This window comes from Neovison vison, chromosome 3 (assembly GCF_020171115.1).
Source record: "Neovison vison isolate M4711 chromosome 3, ASM_NN_V1, whole genome shotgun sequence".
NCBI classification, from domain to species: domain Eukaryota; kingdom Metazoa; phylum Chordata; class Mammalia; order Carnivora; family Mustelidae; genus Neogale; species Neogale vison.
In genome coordinates, this window is record NC_058093.1 from 69,328,153 (window position 1) to 69,350,434 (window position 22,282).

At 43.3% G+C, this 22,282-nt stretch overlaps 1 protein-coding gene across 3 annotated transcripts in view; it reads left to right on the plus strand.

Annotated features, from left to right (window-relative positions):
* The window catches only part of RAPGEF4 (Rap guanine nucleotide exchange factor 4), a 286,340-nt gene that overhangs the window by 197,205 nt on the left and 66,853 nt on the right, over positions 1–22,282 (plus strand). For 2 of the 3 annotated variants that reach the window (XM_044242346.1, XM_044242347.1), the window contains exons 7-10: positions 3,684–3,737; positions 4,066–4,172; positions 7,908–8,029; positions 9,327–9,510. In XM_044242346.1, the coding sequence (XP_044098281.1) occupies positions 3,684–3,737; positions 4,066–4,172; positions 7,908–8,029; positions 9,327–9,510 (467 nt within the window). The remainder of the gene's footprint in view (positions 1–3,683; positions 3,738–4,065; positions 4,173–7,907; positions 8,030–9,326; positions 9,511–22,282) is intronic. The other variant, XM_044242349.1, reaches the window with a different exon arrangement.

A 22,282-nucleotide genomic window follows, 5' to 3' on the forward strand; every position in this document is an offset into this window, starting at 1 on the left:
TTTAGAAAGTTAATTCAGACCAAGCATGATGGATTAATGCTAATGTGTCATCTCAGCGGGTCACTGTGAATACTTATTGCTAAAAACTCATAAGGTCAAATCTGATATCTGATCTCTTAGAAGGGCTTAGATGCACTTTTCTCAATAGACTTGAATCAAGCAGAACATTAACTCTTCAAAGGGTGAGCAAAGATGTCTCTCGAAAAAAAAAATGAGGGTGGGATCGGGTCATTGTACCTGCGGCATAGACACGGGAGTGGGGTAGACCTGCATCCCACTCCCGGATCTTCCAGGTCTTAGCTGAGTGAGCCCAGTCCCTATGTGTCTCTGGCCTTAGCGTTCTTGAGGAAAATGAGATAGCATAGACAGAGGTGCACATGTGGACAACACGTGTAGAAAGCCTGGCATAGGAAATGCTTGGTCTTGCCTTTAGAAAGGCTGCTTTTCTTGTTTTGATTCTCACTAATATTACCATGCTGCTTCTTTCCCTCTCCTGTTTAACCTAATCAGTTGTAAAATGAAATTCCTTTCCTCATTTCTCTAAAGCACAGCTAAGGTGAAATTCTTAAAAGGAACTTTACTTGAAAGCCAAGGGAAACCAGAAAGGAAGTAAGCAGATCCAAAAGCAATAAAGCCACGCTCATAATGGGGGGGTCCCTGAAAGGCACTGGCCAGTGATTTTTTTTTCTCAGGGACCTGGACTGCCTGTCACAGATGCCCTCTGTCTCACCACCTCTGGCGGCGAGGCATAGAACATGGATTCTCACCTCAGTAGATATAGTGTCCACTTTCAAAGACAGATTTTTATTCCCCCAAAATAAAACTTACCCTGCTTTTACCCTGCATGGGTTCCTTGGAGGTTTTATTTAAATAAAAGGACTGTCCCCTTCTCAAAGCATCCATTCATTGTGTTACTCCTAAACCTACAATCTTTGAGCCAGAAAAGGTTCTGAGAACGCTGCCTTTCAACAGATTAAACAGCCTCTGGGTCCTGGAACCGGTACTGGGATTATCAGGCTGAATGGCAACCTTGCGTACATTTTTACCTCTTTAGAAGTTGCAGATCAAAGGAACAATTCTGGTTGAAGCCTGATGTCTCCCTTGCTTTCGTAATACTTTCTTCTGAGGGTTCCAAAGAATCAGAAAGGGAGCTATAGAAATTAACTAACCAAGGGTCCACTTTTAGCATTTTGTTCAAATATAGCCACTTCTGCAGACACAAATGAAAAGATTCAATCTTCAAATAATGTTTTCTTGCACCTACAAAGAATAAATATTCATCAGTAATCCTCAAGCCTGGGCATCTTCTGGACCTCTCTCCCAGCCAACCTCTCAAATACTACTGCAAAGGAAAGTTAACTTTCCTAGGAAAGAAAAGGTCACCTCAGAAGCTCATCCCACATTCCTCTACTCTATACCTCTTCTAAGACAAGAAGGAGAAATGGGTTTCTGTTATCTTCAAGAATAACCAGAAGCTTCTACAACTTACCTACATAACCAGGCAGAGTCCTAGGTATAGAAACCAACCCATGTAATGTAAAGAAGTGGAATACATGACTACTGGGAGCTCACAACTCGGCAATGATCAGCATGTTTTAACCGCTCACATTTCTAGAGCCCTGGTGCATGCTGGTCTGGTGCTTTTGAACATTTTTTCAGGTGACTTGGGATCACACAACTCCGTCTTCTTTGAGGAAGTAGTACAAACACAGGGCATCGTCACTCTCCCAGCTGAAGGCCTGCCCTGAGGGATTGTGGACGATTTCTGGGCAAAGTCAGTCTCTGTTGAATTGAACCAGGCTGACATTCCTTGGCCTGTGCTGGTTGTAAGCTGTGTGCTGCTGAAACACTATAGCTGTGCTTGACGCCTGTGCTCTAGTGATTTCAAGAGGAGGGAAAATAAGTCTCCTTGATGCACGGGAGGGGATGGAAATGTTTAAGTAAGTCAGTGAGATTTCAGTCATTCAGAGTAAATCTGCATCTCATCTATGCTCTTAAAACTTTGTGTTCTGTCCCCATTTCCTTAATTCTATTATAATATCAAAGCAGCAACTCATCTGAAATTTGCTGTTGATAAAAAGGAAGGTGTATATTTATACATGTATATTTACATTTAGGTACATATTTTAAATTAATATTGACTTTTATTTCCTCCATTGATTCTATTTTTTTTTTTTTAATTAGGACTAGAGGGAAGATCTACCAGTTGATTTTCAGTGTAATGGCTTGAATTTGCAAGAAGTAGGGTTTTAGTATAATGTGTAATAATGTCATATTAGGGGTTTTTTGTTTGTTTGTTTACTGCTATAATGAATTACCACAAGCTTAGTGGCTTTAAACAACACAAATTAATAATTCCACAGTAGTGTAGGTTAGAAGTCTGAAATGGTTCTCACTGGGTTAATAATAAAGGTGTTGGCAGCCAATTCCTCCTGGAGGTTCTAATGGAAAAACCGTATATTGGTTCACCTTTTCCATCTTCTAGAGGCTGACTTCCTTCCTTGGCTCTTGGCCTCTTCCATCAGCAAAGCCATCAAAGTCAGGCCAAGTCTGACTCACACTGCTGCCTCTCTCTGATAACACTTTCACTTCCCTCTTCCATCTTTTAAGAGCTCATATGATCACACTGGACCCACTGGGAAACACCAGGATAATCTCCCTATTTTGAGCCTTAGCAATCACAACCACAGAGTCCCTTTTGTCATGTAATTTAATATATCTACAGGTCCTGAAGATAAGGGTGTGGACATCTTGGGGGCGGGGGGACATTATTCTGCCTGTCACAATCTCATAACTAAAAGTGCCGTCATTTTCCTACCTTCCTACCATTTCCTACTTCTAGAAGTAGCATAAACCACATATTGATGGTTCTGCCACTATCTGTGGCCACACATATCTTTCTCTTCCACTTGGAAATGCCATTGCCAGATATTACGGAGAACTAGAGGGAGGGGTTTGGTAGCACTAATGGACTTACCTATGTAGCTGTGTACCAAGGGATTTTCCTGGGATCCTAATTCAGCAGCTTCATCTGAAGAATGTAGATAATGGTGGGAGCTTCATGCAGACCCTACAGCTGTTCTGACAGCCACAGAATCCTGAAAACTGTACACCACTTTACAAATGAAAGGGATGGTGCAGTAGCTATCCCAGTGTGTTCTAGGAACTTGAGTACATAAAACCACCAGGAAGGATCATTTAGAAATTTAAACTTTTCTCCTAAAATTACAAATTGCAAAAAAAAATAATCTTAACTACATGACAGAAGATGAAATCGCTCATTTCCATTCTAAATCAATACTTTATGCCTATCCCCTGAGATAGGTCATTTTAATCTCCATACATATTTATCTTGTTTCGCTTTTTCTTCTGCTCTGATGTTTGTTATGCTTTGAGTAGATATTGATTCCCTTCTCATTAAGCCTGCAAACATCTAATCATTCCTATCTGTTTGGTTTTTTTCATTTTTAATAATTTATATTTAAATTCTGGCAAATTGAAGGTCTAATTTTGCCCTTTGAATGCCTCTGCATTCAAGTTATTCAGGCAGATTTTATCTCTTGTTTTTTTTTAATTCTACTTTAAGTTTTATAAAAATGGATATTTCTTATTATCCCAACCCATAATTTTCTTTAGCGAACTTTTTGTTTAATTTTCTTTTGCCTTAACATTTTATTTTTCAGACACCTCTCATTGAACCTCACGTTCCTCTTCGTCCTGCTAACACCATTAGCAAGGTAATGGGATGTAGGTGGGTTGATGAGCCGTCAACTTAAGAAGTGGTTACTTCTTAAGTAACCGCTGGAGGTGGTCAGTATGTCAGAGCATCATATCAGGAAACCTTGGATACATTTTCTAGACACAGTAAATATCCAGTGTGTTTCAGTTCTTAAATAAAACAGTGACATGTCAGACAAGTGAACAATGTAAATGTGTGAATGAGCTGTATTTGGTGAAGCCAGAGTCAGAAAGTGATTTAAGTATTCATCTGGGGTTTTTTTTTTTTTTTCCTTATATAATTTCTCCTTCTTCTTCTTCCTCTCCTTTCACTGGATTAAAATCCAGGTCCCTTCAGAGAAGATCCTCAGGGCTGGAAAAATTTTACGAAATGCCATTCTCTCTCGAGCACCTCACATGATAAGAGATAGAAAATACCACCTAAAGACGTACAGGTATGTGCAATAACCCCAAAGCCCCGGGCCCTTCAGACTCATGTCCAGGGAAATTGGAACAAACTTGCATTTTCTTGTTTTCCATCCATGGACAGCTTGTTTTCTAATCCTCCAGGTTCTGGAACATCTAAGCTTGTTTTTGACCCCTGCTTAACTTTAATTATCCTTCATATTCCCAGCAATTAGCTTGGGCATTAGTTTAATTGTGATAAACAAAGAGAAGAAAAATTTTTTTTACTTATGATTGCTAATTTTTTTAGGCGAATCATTTACTGAGCATTTATTTACTCTTGAAGCCCTCTGCCAGGCCAGTTTCCATACATTATCCTATTTCATCCTTACCACAACCCTGGTGGGTAGGTGTTAGGCCATTTTTCAATGATAAAACTGAGGCTCAGAGAGATTAAATAGTTTTCCTTGTCCAAGTCACAAGTCTAGTGAGTGGCAGAGCCAGGATTTAAACCGACCAACCTTGGTTGATGTCCAAGTGCGGTGATCTTCAGTTCCTTCTATTAGTCATTCATTCCTCAAATGTATTAAGTACCTACTGGGCACCAGATGCTATTGTGTTCTAAGCCCCAAGGATACAGGAGTGAACAAAATTGTTATACAATGTTCTTTACAGAGTTTATTTTCTACTGTAGGGTTTCATTCTAGTATAAATATAGTGAGATAGGCAACTCTGTATCACATCTATAATCATTTACAATAAGGACTCGTTAGAGCTGTCACTGGAGTTAAGACCTTATTTAGCTGAATCTTCTGGGATGACTGAAGAGTGGAGGTTAACTGAAGATTCATGTCTGATTTGGGCTTTTGATTTTTTTTTTTTTTTCAATTTGACAAGGATTTAGGAACTGGAATTGTCTATGTATGTCTATGTATGTATGTATCCTTAACTCTCTCCTTTCACCCATGGATCACCCTCATAACCCTCTCTCAGCAATCTCTCAACTCTCCCATTTAGCCTAGACATGACTTCAGAAACCGTCAGACCTGGCATGAGCCATGACCCATTTGATTCACATGAACCAAATTCCTAAGGCACACGGAGAAGCTAGATGACAAATTTTAAAGTTATCATGAAGGATATATATCTTCCTAGTGACTATCAACTATGATAGAACCTGTAAAATTAGACCTGATTCACCCTACAGCGAACCTTCGAATACATGTGCCTCAAGATTCAGTCTTTTTCCCAAGGACAGAGAAAGAAAAACATGGCAAACTCTTCTCTGTACTCCATGCAAACAAACCCTCTTCAGCTTGTGCTTGTCATGAACATGTTTACAAGACCCAAACTGACAGTATATTTATTACATTAATTGGCCTCTTCTTGGATAGAATTTTGGAAATGAGATAGGATTTGAGAAACACTTCAGTCTTATCAACACATTCCATTTCTTAAGACAGATTATTCATCTAGCCCTTTTCATGTTGATATTTACCAGCTACCATTTTGGATTACTGCATTTGGAACTCCAACCCTAGAGGTTCATTCTTTTGAGTCTGTGGTCTCTACACACTGCTATAATTTTAAGAGAAGTAAAGGTTTAAAAAAAAAAAAATCATGTGTCACATGTTCCCAGAGACTTAGAACACCTTAACTCATTAAGAAATCTCAAAATCTCATATGGCTAAAGGACCTTTTTCTTTTTAAGTCTTTATTATTTTTTTTCCTGACTTAAGATATGACTATGCTTTTCCAAGTGTTGACTTGCATTAGGGAAATTCCATTAAAATATGTCATCTTTGTGACAAAATGGAAACCAGTAGTCAGAAACCATAAACTCTTTCTTGCTCCATAGTGTTAACATTTTAAATCCCTGAAATATAGGTGTCATGTCTATTCCACACCCTATGACACAAATTAACGATCTGTTGGTAATAACCCATGGACTCAATTGAAAGCTGAAGGGATGATTTCTTTTTTCTGTATCCCAGTTTGAGTTCCTTGCCCCCACACCTTGTACTTCCCAGTTCCATCTCTCTCCTTCCTATTCTCCACCTCCTTATGTCACTGCTGCACTATTAGAGCTTTGAAGTCTCCCCAGATGCAGTATCATCCCCAGTGATCACCATGCTAAGGTCTGCTGTTAATTCTAAAGTGGCTAGAGATCATTAATGGAGGGGAAACCCAGTGATTCCATCAGATGCAAGCGGCAAGACCATGTGTCTTTGCTCTGCTTCTGACCGCAGGATTCTCATACCCTGTACAAGGGCCCAGGTGCTCTGGGATCATCTCAGATCCTTTTAGTAAAGACAGTCATTGAGTTAAAAGCCACATGGATTTAATTTTTTATTCTTTTATATGACTTTTCCCATTAAGAAATTCTCAAATTAGAAGAGGCATGTTTTGACAGGTCATATGTTTAGGATGAATAGTAACTAGGTGCCCCCCTTTGCTCACTGAAGTTCTTTATGGGGGTGTAGACTGTTTTCAGGGCAGCCCTGGAAACCTGATGGCCTTCTCAGTACATTTTCCTGGTGAAATATTCCAGGGTTGGACCTGGATCCAGGCATCCCAGGAGCTTGGACAGATCTCAGAGTGCCTAGAATATTAGAACTGGAAGCGGCCTTAGAGGCCATCTTTTCTTCCTTGTTTTTTGTTTTTGTTTTTTGTGTTTGTTTGTTTTGTTTTGTTTTTTTACAGATGAGAAAACCAGGAATCAGAGAGTTCAAACGATATGGCCCTAGTCACATGGCTACTAAGTAGCAGACCCACTGCTGTATCTCATGACCCCTCCCAGGCTAAGCCTCTTACTAAAGTGCACAGTGCCGGGACACTTCCCCAGGTTAAACTAGAGAGGAGCTCCCTGAACTCCACCCCAGAGATGGTGCCATCCTTAGCTGGGGAGGGGAGGCCACCAGTGACACAGACCCAGCTGCTCTGTGACTTCCTGTGTTGTCCCATAGGATCCGCTCCTAAGGCTTCAAGATTCCATTTCCACCTTTGAATCATCATGCCCCAAACACCTGCCCTTCTCTCCCACCCCACTGTGTGTGTGTGTGTGTGTGTGTGTGTGATTATATGTTTCCTAACTAATGCCCGGAGTTTGCCCATCCCAGAAAACTTACCACTGAGGGGCAACTTGGGGGTGAATGTGTGACTATTACAGAAAGCGTGTGGAGCTCCTCAGATGACAGGCTCTGCCACAGTGCTGATGCTCATTACATAGGACTTTTTTCAAAGAGATTTGCATCGCTAATTGCTTGTTTCTCCCAACACCCCTCTGAGGAAGATCAGTAGTATTACTTGAAAATATAAAGTGCTATATAATTTTGCACTTATACAGCGCCTTTCATGGAGCACCTCCAAGTGCCTCACAAACATTAACCCCTTCCTCGCAAGGCTCAGGTGAAGGAAGTCAGAATTCCACTTTGCCTTCCTTTTACACTGAGATTTTCTGGGACGGCCTCAGGGCGAAAAGGTTTCTGTTCCTGGGATTAGCTTGTTAGGTCATGTTCCCCATCTCATGGAACCTTCAGTATCCCCTGGAGCTGCAGTTGGTAATGCTCTTTTATTGCCTGGAAGATTTCCCTGTGAGCCGAGTGGTTTTACTGTTCTGTGTGAAAATTTGAGAACCGGAGGCCACACTGTGCCGTGATTTGTTGGCATGAGACCTCTTATGGTGGAAGAACGCAAGCATTTCAGGAAGGTCTTTCAAAAGCCATCTCCCAGCTTTCGTCTGCAAGGGGATGACTTCCCACCCTTTGTGTCCTCCCTCTCCCTAGGCAGTGCTGTGTGGGGACCGAGCTGGTGGACTGGATGCTGCAGCAGACTTCATGCGTTCACTCCCGAACTCAGGCTGTTGGCATGTGGCAGGTGCTGGTGGAGGACAATGTTCTCAACCACGGTAAGATGAGCCATGGTCCCGGGAAAACCCTCTGCAAGGGCTAAGTGCATTTCCCCCGTGAGTTGTTGCTACAGTCCCACATGGTCAAGAACTATGATCCCTTCAGGGGCCTGCAGAGCTAGGATCCTCATTTAGGAACACAAATGCAGCAAGTGGAGGCGATCGGTTGCTCTCTTCCCCCATTGTGCCTTCCTAACTTGGGAGAATGTGGAAGGGAAAATGAAATTGTGGCCAGAGTGCATCAGTTCCAATTAAGTTTATTAGTTTGCATTCACGGCTCATTGATCGTGTGATTATACTCTGAGCACAGCCATCCTGTCGCAGGGGCAGAATGAAGAGCAACGAAACATGTGGCTGGGCTGATGGTGTGAAAGAAAGTAATGAATTCCAAAGCTGCCTTTTAATGGAGGTGTCATCTGGGAGGGCCACTTTGTACACACACAGGATGACCATATGGCTCGAATGCAGATTCTGATTCAGCAGCTTTGGGATGGGTCTTGAGGGTCCGTATTGCCAGCCCACTTCTACCTGATGCCCATGCTGTGGTCTGGGATCACATATTGAGCAGCAAGAATCTACTCCTTCCCTGCATCTTTCTGTAGTGTCCGTGCTCCATCCTGAAAGGGGGCTTTAAAGCCTTAAGATATAGCAATGAGAGATTCTGAGCCAACTGACTGTCCCCAAAGTCTTTTTCTTTAAAAGGAATGAGAAAAAAAAAAAAACTTTTAAAATCTCAACTGTTCCTTCTAAGGTTATATGACCTAGAAGCTTGGTCTAGTCAGTTTTGTTCAAACAATTAATTTTACTCTAACTTTTTTTCCCCCAGTGCAGACAGACATGTTTACAAACAGCACACACAGAAAGAAAGGCATGAATCCTGATCCCTATTAAGTAGGGTTGTTTGAAGTCTGGGCTCAAAAACCAGTATAGAGCATCATTTGGCAGTTGGTTATTTTCCTGTTAGGGGCACAAGGCCCACAGGCTAGAAAATGTCACCAGAGCAATTTTTGCGGGTCAAAGTGCTCATCTCCGAAAAGTTGGCAGGCTCAGCATCAGACAGGGGCAGGGCGAGCTGGAGCCGGGCGGGTCCGAGAGGGCGGCGAGGTGCTGGGCCGCGGCGTGGGAGGTCACGTCTCCCAGCTGCACGGCCCTGGGCGAGGCGGAGGGAGGGCGCTGAGGAGGCTCAGCACTTCGCTGTCACTTGGCTATCGCGGCCGACACCGTCCCTTTGCTTCTGGTAAACGGGGCTGGGAGGCCGAGGGACACCGGGTGACGCCTGCCTTCATGTTCCATCTAGTGGACCAGGAGCACCACTTCCAAGACAAATATTTATTTTATCGATTTCTGGATGACGAGCACGAGGATGCCCCCTTGCCTACTGAGGAGGAGAAGAAGGAGTGTGATGAGGAGCTGCAGGACACCATGCTGCTGCTGTCGCAGATGGGCCCTGACGCCCACATGAGGATGATCCTCCGCAAACCGTGAGTGAGGGCGCGCCGGCGCCCCCTGCAGGTCCCCGGGGCCACGGCGGGAGCGAGGGAGCCGGGCTGCTTTCCCAAGTCCCCGCCTTCACCAGGGACCCAAGGAGAGCCTCTGAGGGGCGACACAGCAGCGTTTGACCCCCCTCCGTCTTATTTTTGAGCTAGAGAATTCCATTTCCCTTCCGCATGAGTTAAAACCGTACAGATTTTTAGCGGTTGGTTCAGGATGTCAACACGGAATCCACCTATTAAACGACCTTTGGGCGATGACGAACAGAAACTGCTCAGTTTCTGTGCCAGACTGCGACAGCCCCTTTCTTTCTAATGCAAGAGGACGAGGGTCATCAGAACGCCTTCCATCTCCCCCTTCCCTCTCAGCCAACACCCCCCCCCCCCGCTTCAGTTACAACCCATCAGCTATGTTGGAGGATTCTGAAATGTTTAATCAGGTGGATTCGGGAAGAAGTTACTGAGCCCCTCTTTTACTCAGGGAGCTCTCCCGGTTGCTCTGGGGCATACAGAGAAGCATATGCCACGGCCCCAAGCTAGGGGAAACCTTTTCAATAAGGGATAACTGGGCACTTGGTTCTGAGGCCCCCGCATACAGGCTTGTGTTTTTCTTCTGAGAATAAAACGGCCCTCCACCCTGCGACCAGGGCGAGCAGCCATGGATGTCGCTCTGAGTCACCGGCTTGGCCAGCCTCTGTTTATTAGTGGGCCTTGACAAGAGCATTGAACTTTGCATGTCTTGTATGTCCACTGGGCCCTTTCCAAAAGTGCCAAGTCCCTCAGACCAACTTCCCCAACATCTGCCACTTAGAGTACTTAGACCAACTTACAGTACTTCTCAGTGCTCCTGTTTCCTTCCTTCAGTATATTTTATTTTTTTGTCAAGTTATGTCCCCTTGGTCAAAACTTTCTCTTGAGCCTTCATATGCACTACCATGTGGATCAAAGGTCTACCCTGATTCTAGTTAGCACCATCATTTTTAGCTTTAGTACATGGGTTCTGATTTGGTCCTTTTAGCCTCAAAACCCTTCCTTCAAACAAAAATTTTATGGAAAAATCCAAACCATCAAACAGAAAAGCCAGGACTTCACTGACCTAATTATAAGTAGCATCTGAGAATATTGCCCATGCAGTGGGTGCTGTATCTGCAGATCACAGGTGTGGGTGGCTAAGGGGACACAAGAGAATCATCAGGACATGGAGGACTCAGATGAACACTGTGCTAACCCGTGTTTTCTTTCACATCAGCCTGCATCCCCTCTCCCTGGATCCATCCACTTCTTGCTGCCACTTTCATTCAAGCCAACACCATACAGTGGTTCTGAATCAGAAGTGGGACAGCTCCTAAGGGGCATTTGGAAAGGAGAATGGTGTTTTGGTTGCATCAGTGCTTGGGGGAGCACACTTCTGCCATTCACCTGGCGGTGGCTAGGACCAAAGGATGCTCAACACACCCAACAAGACCTAGGACCCTACACAATAAAGAGCCATCCTGAAACTAATGCTGCTGTTGAGAAACATTTCTTTAGGCTGGGAGTTTCTGAAAGGCAAGGGCACATCTCATTTTACTTCATTCATTCATTCATTTAACCAATATTCAATAAACACCTATTTTGTTTTAGAAACTATGTTAGTTGCTAAGGCTGAAGCATCAAATAAGAGGGTTGCATCTCCTTGCTGGGGCTTTCTGCCTAGTCCAAGAGACAGATCTTCAACAGTTATGCAAGGAATAATTTTATCATAGCTGTTGTACATGCTACAAAGGAAAATGTAGTGAATATTAATAGAATATAATATGGAAAGGGGGATTTAATCTGGCATAGAAGTTAGAGAAAGCCATATTCCTAGCTCTGTGCATTCCACCCAGCAGACCATCATTAACATTTGCTGGGTGAATGAATGGTCAGACGAATATATAGTCCCAGCTAATGTGCCCTCAGCTCTTTAGTTGCTTCAAGGGAAGCAGAAATGCCATTCGATTCACAGAGATTTTTGAGTATGGGCCAAAGAGGTTTTGTTGTATTTTGTTTTGTTTTTTTAAGTAGTAAAATGGTTCCTGCCTTTGGAGATTTTATAATCCAGTTGGGGAGGCATTCCCAAATTAGATTCTGATGCAATAAACATTTATTGAGTGCCTGCTGTGTGCCAGAAACATTCATGCTAATTGCTTGATTCACCCCCACAAGAGCCTGAGAGCTGTTTTCATGAGTGACCCTTAGAAATAGGAACCTTGTTCTTGTGCTTCTTTTCTTCACTGAATTGCATGATCCTTGGCAGCCTGAAGATTCTTCAGAGAAAACTACATTCCAAAGGTTGGATTTTTCCTGTCAATCACTGGAAAGTACAGGTTTCACCTGTATTCCAAGACGCATCTCTTGGGTGGCCTTGGGATTTTTCCTGTCTTTCCGGGTTCTGTGAAACTACGAAATTGGAATCGAGCTGGTAGTTCTTCTGACTCAGTACTCCTTTTCTTTCTGTTGGAAAGACAGCCCCTAAGAGATGAGAGAGGAAAGTGAAAAAGAAGGAATCTCAGGGGACAGACTTTCAAACCCTACACACACACACACACACACACACACACACACACTTTTGGAGGAGAGTCTGATAATGACTTGTGGAGCTTCTGTTTTATTTTATCTAAGTGGAAAGGCAATATGCTTAGTTGACCAAGAATTGCCAGTATCACTGTTACCCTTAAAGAGACTAGCTGAGCACTTTGCTTCTCGAAACTTGAGGGCATGTTCAAAAGTCCTGGAAATGTGGACTTTTTATTGCCCAGACAGCCAAGTCATTAGGAAATGTGGAGGCAAGAGATGCATTGGCTCCATATCGACCGGGGCAGGACCCCCCAATTTTTTTTTAACTCAGCACAGCTGCATTTTATAATAGTCACCACTGCTGGAGGGGCTGCAGAACTCTGATAATTACTGGGAAAGAAATAACACAATATTCTTTGATGAGAAGATTACTTTGAGAATTTGATTGTATAATGAAGATGTTGCTTTGAAAGGTACTTCCCATTGTTCTGAATCTGAGACTCGCTAGCAAAAAAAAAAAAAATGTCACTTGTTTTGACAGGCTACTTAGAAAAATTCTCTGTTTATTACATTAACTGCAGCATTTTAACTGTCAGACTATGAAAGAATGTTCTGTAGTTTAAAAAACAGAATAGAGCTTCAGGGGAAATTTTTTGGCATACTCTTGTTGCTATTGGTATTGAAAAAAAACATACATTCTGAATGTGAAATTAGCTTTTTGTGTGGTGGCAGGCAGAGTGACTCACAATGCCCATCCTGGTTTCACAGGTGCAGACCTGGATGGCATTGGGGGGCAAGTACTATAGAACAGTGACAGTTTGACGGTGCTGTTGTTGTAGCTCACAGACAGGGCCATCAAATCTCAGATGAGCTCTCGGAGCTAGTTGTTTTGATTTTGCTTTGTTTATAACTCTAAAGACAAGAGGTTACCCTACAGCAAGTAGATACAGGGGAGTTCCTTGCCAATAGAAATGTTCCTTCTGCTTACATTTGAGCAGACTTCGGATAGGGGCCACAGGCAAAAATATGTACCCTGACCAGATAAGCAGGGATTTATAAGCTCAGGGGCTCCCTGGATAAAAAGAGGCTTCAAGGACACGAAGCGGGCTCTGGTCATACCTATATGCCTCTCAACCTCTTCTTCCAAGAAAAGTGAGTTATGATGTCCCACTCTTGGCATGATCCGTCCGAAACCTGCCTAAAGGTGGGAGGGAAATGAAATAGATGCCATTTGCCAAAGGTAGGTCTGCCGTTCTGAAATTCCTTACAAGTCTAGAAGCTTAACTAGTAGGGAAAGGGTTAAGTTAGTTGGCTTGAGCAGAAGAGGGGATATATATATATATATGTATGCATATCAAAGAAATAATATATAAATATGTAAATATGTGTAACAAAGACATGATATATGAATACACACACACACATACAGAAAGAGAATTCTTGGCAGATTCTGGAATCTTCCAAACAGGCCAGGAACTCAGAAAGTTGAGGTCCTTTATTTCATGGGATAAATTAATATTTTCTAACATATGCTATAGGGCATAAGTTTAAAAGGAAACAATTTAGATGATTAAATGATATGAGAAAATACACGGTGGGAGTGGGGGTGTTAATCGGATCAGTTGGCTGCATTAAGGCAACCCCCACCTGCTGTTCCACACACTTACTCTAGAGGGCATTTGAGAGGCTGTGTATTTTCTCTAAATTAGCAGAGCCTCTTTTAACTGGGTCTTTATCTGTCCAAACTGATTTGACGGTGTGAAATTTGAAATCCTGATAATTACAGGGAAATTTGCTTCCTCAGGGGAGCCCAGATTAGCAAGCCTAAAATCAGTGGTGCCTAGGGCTTTGATTTCTGTTGGGCTATGCCAAGAAATGTTCAAAGTTATGAAATTCATTCTCAGATACAAATCAGATGAAAAACGAAACATGATTTACAGACCCTAATCTTTATGAACTGAGAAATTCATTGTGAATCTTTTCTTTCACTGCATGACAAACTTTGCCTTTGTTTTTTTCTGGAGAGATTGCTGTGCCCTAAGTGAAAGCTTGTAAAATTTACCAGAAGAAATGATTGCATTCAGTGGGCCACTTCTTGGGTTTGGATTTGCTGCCTCTCCCCTATGAAGGCAATTTACTACTTAACCCTCATGTTTACGTGCCCAAGCAGCCAACCACTGGATTACTGCCATTGAGATTCAGATTTGGGAGAGGGGAAGATGGGTGTAGCTGCCCATTTACAGCATAGGCCTCATTATAAGATTACCTCAAGGTTTTAATGACTTTTTATTGTTAAAGTCAATGTGTTCATTGCAGAAAATTTGGAAGCTACCTTAAAGAGTTAAAGAAAAATAAATAGCACCTGCAATCCCATCTCCCAGAGATAATTATCAGCATTTTGGTGCATATCCCTTTGGTCATTTTTCAATTTCTAACTTTTTGCCCTTAAAAATACATTGTGGTATTCTCCCTTAACCTTAAATGTTCTTCCAGGATAGGATTTTTAATAGGTGCATAGTAGCCAGCCTTCTGAATGTCCCTAATACATTTAGTCCTTGTTGAATGTTAGGCTCATTCTCAAGGCCTTTCTTTACAGCAGCAAAAATAATAATAATAATAATAATAATAATAATAAAATAATAATATCTTAGTGCTCTTTTTCCTGGAACAAAGAAAGAACTCCTAGCCTGACAGGAGTGCAGGGGTGGGCCTGGGGCCAGAAAGATGTCAGGAAAGTTCCAGCAGGGAACAATAAGCTGTTTCACACTGAATGAATGCCCAGACCATGAGTGCTAGTAAATGGGACTGGAGAGTTTGGCCCAAGTCAGATTGCAGGGGTGGGGGTGGAGTGTCTGCTGTGTACCCTTTGTGTGATGGATAGTATTTTATAGCCATTTGGGGACCACTGAAGAGCCTTAAAGGGAGGTGTGGTTTGCATCTCTGCTATCTGTGGAGATGCTGAGACTAAAGACGTGATGCCAGATAGTGAGTTCTTTGAGCTTAAAAATTAATTCTATCATGAGAATTTAAGGACAGCATTTGAGACACACGCATTTGACCCACGAGACTGCTGAATAAAGTGAAGGTTAAGACGGAGCTCCAGAGCCCTGGATTCTAGTCTCCAAATCACCAGTGAGTACCTAACATCTCCAGATTACAAATCTCTTAAATTGCAAAGCGGGTGTAAGAATACCTGCTTACCCTCTCTCAACCTCACAAGCAGACTGGAAACAGAAAAGGAAGTGCAGTTGTATTCAATCACAGCCAACATTTATTGAGCACACGTATGCGAGGGACTGTGCTCAACAAATCTAATTCAATTTTTTCAACAGAACTGTGAGGTAGGTATTAATATCATCTCCATTTTGTGGATTCGGAAACGGGCGTAGGTTGAATCACTTCCCTGTGTTGGACCCAGGATTTGGTCCAGGTTTGTCTGGCTCCGGAATCTGTGTTCTGGACTGTGGTCTACCACCTTTCTCGGGCCAAAGAGGGTTCAAAATGTCCTCCTGGGTTTATTCTTAGAGCATTGATGAGGAAAGATGTCATGGATACTTTATTTAAAAATAATTATTACAGAGTAACCTCATCTTACTCAATTATTACCTTATAGACCTGAATGGAATACAAGTGTTATCATCTACTTAGAAAAATATTCACATCAACTCGCTAGCCAGGATTATAAACAAAACTTAATAATTAATAGGTGAATCACACTACATAGTATATATAGGGAACTTATATACCTCCCATCCTGAACCTCAAAACAACTTTATGAAATGAACAGGACTTATATTATCCACCATTTATACGTGGAGAAATTGAGCTTAGTAGATGTCAAGGGCTTTCCTTGACATCACACAGAAGTATATGTAGCTAAACTGTGTACCGAGTCCTCATGTCTGCTTACTCCAAATCCAGTTTCATTCCATTTTTTTTTTTCCATGAAGAATATTCTTTTCTCTGTTAGGTTGCTTCAACTTCATCCTCTCTAGTGTATTTATTGAATGAGGAGTGAAATCCAAAAAAATACGCATAATCCCTCTGTCCCTGATTAATTAAGAATTAATTTTTGCAAGGAAAAAGTAATACTGCATCTACACAACACCTCCCCCAAAACGTTTGTATTTTCTGTCTGCGATATATATGTGTCAGACACAAGGGCAAGCAAGTAGCTGTCCTGTCTGATGCCATCCAGATTTGTTTTTCTCAACTTGCTGCTTAGGTGTTCTAAAGGAAAATATCTCTACTTGCATCTTTTAAGAGGTTTAATATTAAACTTCTAGTGTGCCCCTGTAGTAACCGCTTGTGCTGGTAGAATGCTGGGCATATTCAGTTTCTTTTTTGGAGGGGGACGTATTCAGTTTCTAAATGTGAAAAACCTTAAATTACATTGTCCTAAAAACACTTAGCACTCGGGGGCTTTAATTATGGAAACTTACCCCATACCCTGATGGGGATGACTTCATTTCTCAGAAATATTCATAAGACATCTGCCCTTGACTGCAATGGTAGACTGTATTCATTTCTAACCTCACAAAGAAGGAAAGAATCCCCATGTTCCCAGGCATTGCTATCAGAACTAAAAAAAAATGCCTACTTTCATCAGAAGTAAACTTAAAATGTTCTTTTCTGGGTTAAAGATAAGGCAAAGGGGTGGTGGTGTGGCAGGGAAGTGAGCAGCTAGAGCGAGGCAGGACACTTTAAATGTCCAGTCCCCAGGTTTCTGGAATGGCTCCAACCCTGAAGGTCCAAGTCTTAAGAAGCGAGGGTCCTGGGAGGTGAAGAAATGAAGCACATTTCGTTCGTTTATTTGACAAGAGGGTGCGAATTGACCCCAAACTTCCTTTAAGGGAAGTGGAAGAAGGGATATCTAAGATCTTAAGAGTGCTGCTGCAAAATGTTCCAAGTCTGAGAAATGACTTAAAAGCTGGACAGTCAGGTGGGATGAGGTGGAGTGTTGCAAGAAAAATAAAGCGTTCCCACCCCACCCCTCGGGAAAAACAAATAATAAAGCATTTCCTTTATTTTGAAGCATGACCATGGGTTACTAAATATTTATAACATTGACTTTTCTGGGTATTCTCCCCACGCACCAGGGACAAAGTCTACTGGTCAACGGGTCTAGAAGAACTGGGTTATTTGCTTTCTCACCAGCATATTTTACCACTGGCCATGCCAACGTGCTGCTTGGTGCCTGGACGAATCCCTCATTTTATCCACGTTCCAATAGCTGGGGAGCTCTGTCTCTGACCTTGATAAATTCCTTGATAAAACTGTATTTACCAGCAGCTTCCAATATCACCTGAGCCCTCCCATCCTTTAATGTATAAACTGCTTCTCCATCCATCCCCGTTTATTATCTTGTCTGTAACTAGACATTGCTGGCAGAATGCATCCCCTGCAGAAACTAGGCCTTCCCACAGCAGGATCCGACAAATCCACATCAATGCGGCACCACGCAGATTTGTAAAGAAGCAGGGATGCCTAATATCTCTCCCTGTGACATCTGGAGAAGGACAAGTAAAGACCAGGTCCATTCCCCGGCTGCCACTCAGAGCAGCGAGAGACTCAGTTCGCTTCCCCGGCCTCATCGGTTACTCTGTGAAGGTGCTTGGGAGTTCCCTCCTCCTGCTTGGGGCACAGTGTTCCCTTGACTCTTGAAAGCCAAATTGCCTTCAGTCCTTGGGACCCTTTCATTACTGTTTGAACAGGCTGGGGTCTGATTTGCAGGATCTCTTCTCCATTTTTTTCCCCTGTCACCCCCGTAAAGACCAAAGCAAGAGAGGTGCTTCATTGCCACTGTTTGCCATGAGTAACCCGCTTTTAAAATGTGACTCTGTGCAATGATTGTGGTGGGGAAGGCTCACTTGTAGTTGTTATCAGGTGCCCTTTGGTGGGGTGGGGGCTGGGGAGGACTACAGATCAAGAGCAGAGAGGTGAGTCTTTCCTGAGACGCTAGATGGCACAGCAGCTCTGAGCTGGCGGCCTTGGGAGAGGCTGGGCTGGCTCTCCTTGTTGCCCGCCACAAACCAGAAGATCCACCTGGGGCGGAAGAGGGACTCATACTGTGATTCACTCCCATGGGCAGAGGTTGGCCGCTTGTGCTCCAGCTGACCTCCTCTCCAGGACTTCCCTCCACTTTCAGTCATAACGATAGGCTGACGCCCCAGGAACATCAGTGAGTTTGCTCGTGGCCAACCTCCTGCAAATGCTTTTGTGGCTTTGTTAACCGGGAATATACTCATGTTTTTAGAGTAAGTTCACTCGCACCTTGCAGTCCTGACTTCTGTCACCTCATTAAAACATCTGCTGTAAACAGGACGGAAAAGTTCACTGCTACCTGGGTGGATAGCCAAATGACAGTGGCTTGCCCTGTGATCACGCTGACCACGTTAGACCACGGGGTTGTGTCTTTCTTTCTTTCTTTCTTTCTTTTTTTTTCCTTTCATTTTGAATGTTATTTAGGACTCAGAGACTAAACTGTTTTTAGGCTTTGTTCCATTCTGTTTCAAATAGCTGCCGTGGGTTTCTCCACAGCACCCAGCTAGTTCCTGTGGAAGCATTTGCTTCTCTGGAGTAGTTATCAGTGAATGGAGGACTGGGTGGAGAATAAGTCGCCACATGGATTTCTGCGCAGGTGTGGTCTGCATTCCCAAGAAAGCCGCCCCTAAACGCTGCAGAGACCATGTTTCCTGGTAGGCTTCACTTTATGAGAGGCACATGGGGAGCAGGCTGGCCAAAGCCACCTCCCTACCACCCATTAGTTGCCAGACTAAGGAGAGTTTCCCAGGAGTGGAGCCTTTCTGGGTAGAGCTGCTATTCTTCCTCTGTGCCTGGCAGGAGGGCCCAGGTCTTCTCTCCCAGGCTTGTCCCTGGGCATTTGTCTTAGAGAGCAGGTCTTAAATTTTAGCCCGACTGGAAATTCTGCACTGCCTCCCGCTCTGAGTGGGGCATAGGAAAGATGGCCAACTGCCCAATGACCTGAGAGAAGCCGTCTTTTGGTGAACCACTCTGACCCTCTCCTGCCCTTGTCTTGTCTGTTGTCTTCCCCTCGTGGTAGTTTCTGTGAGGGTGGAGCTGTGGTGGCTTTAGTCACTTCTCAGACATTTTCTTCCTCTCTGCTTTCTGTCACCCAAGAATTCCTAAAACTCTCTGGTCTGCCCATAGTACTATTTTGTGGTTTGTGGTAATGGTGATGCATGTTTGTTTTCAGGCTGTTTTGGATTTTAAAATACCTTTCCCATCGGACTGTTAGTATGGCAGATAAAAATATGGCCAAAAAACGGCTGAGCCCCACAGATGTTGCTTGGTCTGCGATGGTCCCCTCTCTCCAGGCTACCACTGATCTTGATTTAGTTAGACTGAGTGACTTTCGCTGGTCTAATGTGGTGATTTCCTCCTCACAACTGGATGAATAAAATCTATAATACTATAGAAAATGTGTCTTTTCTATCATTTTATGGGATTTGAAGAGGTGAGGTTCAATATTCACATCCTATCTCCTTCATCCATTATTAATTTACTAATTTGTCATGACACAAACCCGTGCCATATCAAAAGTGAATTGTGTCATGGGCATCTCGACTTGACCTTCATTAGGAAGGATAACAGAGCACAAGCCCCCATTTCCCTTAAGCCACAGAACTAGTCCAGAGTACTGCTGCCTTCTTCTTTGGGCAGACCCTGAGTTCAGCATGAATTGTAAGAACGTGTGTGTTCATTCATCCGATGAGCTGGTAATAACGCTTTCCTGCACTTGGGCTGTATTTCCAAAGTGTCAATACTTTGTGTATATTAACTAATTCATGACAACCCTGTTTATTATTCCCATTTTACAGAGGCAGAAACAAGGCATTACACCAGTCACGTACCTAGGAAGTTCCCGATTTAGATCTCCAATCCAGTGCCCTTTGCACGACCAGATGCTGCTTATCTTGAGAAGAGCAGACTAGAGTTACGGATATTTAAGCATTCTTGACTGTATGTGGTAATTACCACAGCAGCAGGACCATGTGTCATGGAAGAATAAGGGTTGCAGAACCAATTTTAGCTAGGAGAGATGACATCTGAGTTGGGCTTGCAGCAGAACAAAATACAGCAAAGAGAGGAGCATGTGGAAAGTCTTGGAGGCACGAACAAGCCTCACATGTTGGAAGAATGCAGAGGTGTCTGGTATGGCTGGAGCAGAGTGCAGAGCCATGAGGGAAGGGGTGAAGGAGGGGAGACAGAGGAGTCCGGGAAAGTAGATTGAGGTCCGCCTTCCCAGAGCACTGTGGGGTGATGAGGGAGCCTTTCTGGACCAACTGACCTTGTGGTACCTGTAGCTTATCTGGAAGGAGATGGCCAGGAAGCTCTTGGAGCTCAGGGACATCTGTTTGGAGACAAAGATTCAGGTCTCAGCATTACATAGATGAAAGTTGGGGGGTTTTCCCCAGGGAGAGAAGGGAGAACACACTGAGCACAGAGCTGACAGCAGAACCCTGGGGTGTAGCACAACCCAGGAAGTGAACAAAAGAACAACAGACCAGAGAAGGCACGAGAAGCAGCACTTTGGAAGGCAGGAGAGAGCCAGGAGGGCAGCGGCTTGGGAGAGCAGGGAACTCCAGGCAGGGCTCAGCTGGCCTGGGGCAGCAGGGAGTGGAAGAGATTGCAAAAATTCTTTACATTCTTTCCCATCTTCACCTCTCTGCTCCCACACTCAGCGAAGGTCCTAGGATGACCCAGTCGAGACCCGGCTCAACAGCAGCCTTGAACCACTGTGTCAAATGCTGCATTGAGAATCTGACCACGTTCTTCATGCTAACTTCATGTAACTCTTGGATGAAATAGAACCATTTTCATTTTTTTTTTATTGAAATAGAGTATGAACAGTACAGAACTGAAATATCCGTTCAATATGATGGGATTTATAGATTCTAAAGGCAGCGCTCTTTTTTTTTTTTAAATCGGTAAGAGTTGATTGCTATGGTGCTCACATCGAGACTATCGTAAAACCTCCTCCTCAACTCAGAGATCTGCTCCCCAAATTTTGAAGCTGTCAAGATTTTACAGCTAAATTCCAACCCTTTCTTTCCCCAGCTGAGTTTTCTTCTTCCCCACGGAGGTGAGAATGAGGCTTGCCAACTGTTTTCCCTTTTAGCCAGGCTTCTAGGAGGGTCCATGCTATTTGCCGCTGATGTCAAGTAGCATGAACAGCGGGGCTGCTCCTCGTGCTCGAGAGCCATAATCCTATTATGCCCACCTGAGACTTTCACATTAGCTGCCTCTGTCGTGGGAGATGGGCTGAGGTGACTGAATTGACTTTTAAATCCCTGAGGGTCCCAGTTTCAAAATCCCCAGGTCTAAGTCAAGTAGTAGATTAGGCCCCTTACTGACAAGGCCTGGCTCCCTGAGAGCCCGAAAGGCCTTAGCTTTCTCTTCCGGTGTCTTTGGGTCCCACACTTCCAGAGTTCCATCCCTAAGCACCAACCAGGTTGGTACACAGTTGTGTCCTTCTTTGGTGAAGCTTCGCAAGAGGTGAAGCTGCCTGGCGTGCCCCTGGGTCATGGATTGGATACCTGTACCTTTGAATAGTCAGGATTAGAAAACATACCCTCTGTGATGCTAGAAAAGAAAAATCCTATTCTTTTGTTATATCAAAGCTGTCCTTCAAAAGGTAATGCGGGAGGTATGCAAAGAGCTTTTCTTCCTCCAGGTAGCCACACTTGATCTGTCAAGTCCCTCCTATGACATAGACTATGGCTGCAAAATCATTTTATCCAGGCAATTATTTTAGAATATTTACAATTCAGTTTTGATTGTTCAGACTACTTACCCAATAACTCACGAAGTTTCAGATGTAATTTGCTGGCCCAAATTTCATACTTTATCTGTAAATTTGTTTAACTTCTTAAGCAAGGGTTTGAGCTTTGAATATCACTTTGCTGGTTTGTTCCCCCCCCCCCAGCTTAAATAAATATGCAGGTACTTTCACATTCACTACTTCTTTAGCTCTCACACCTGTCTCAGGAAGGTATTGTCCCCAATTTACAGATGAGGCTGACACTAATGTCACATGGCTGGTGAGTGGTTGCACTGAGGTTAAAACTTGATCTTCGGACTCCAAATCCAGTGCTCTGCTCATTACACCCACACCCCCGTATTTATTTGAACAAGGAACGCTTTTTAAAATGTGACATAATTAAGGATGAAACACCATCAGAAACACTTCATTGAGGTTTAA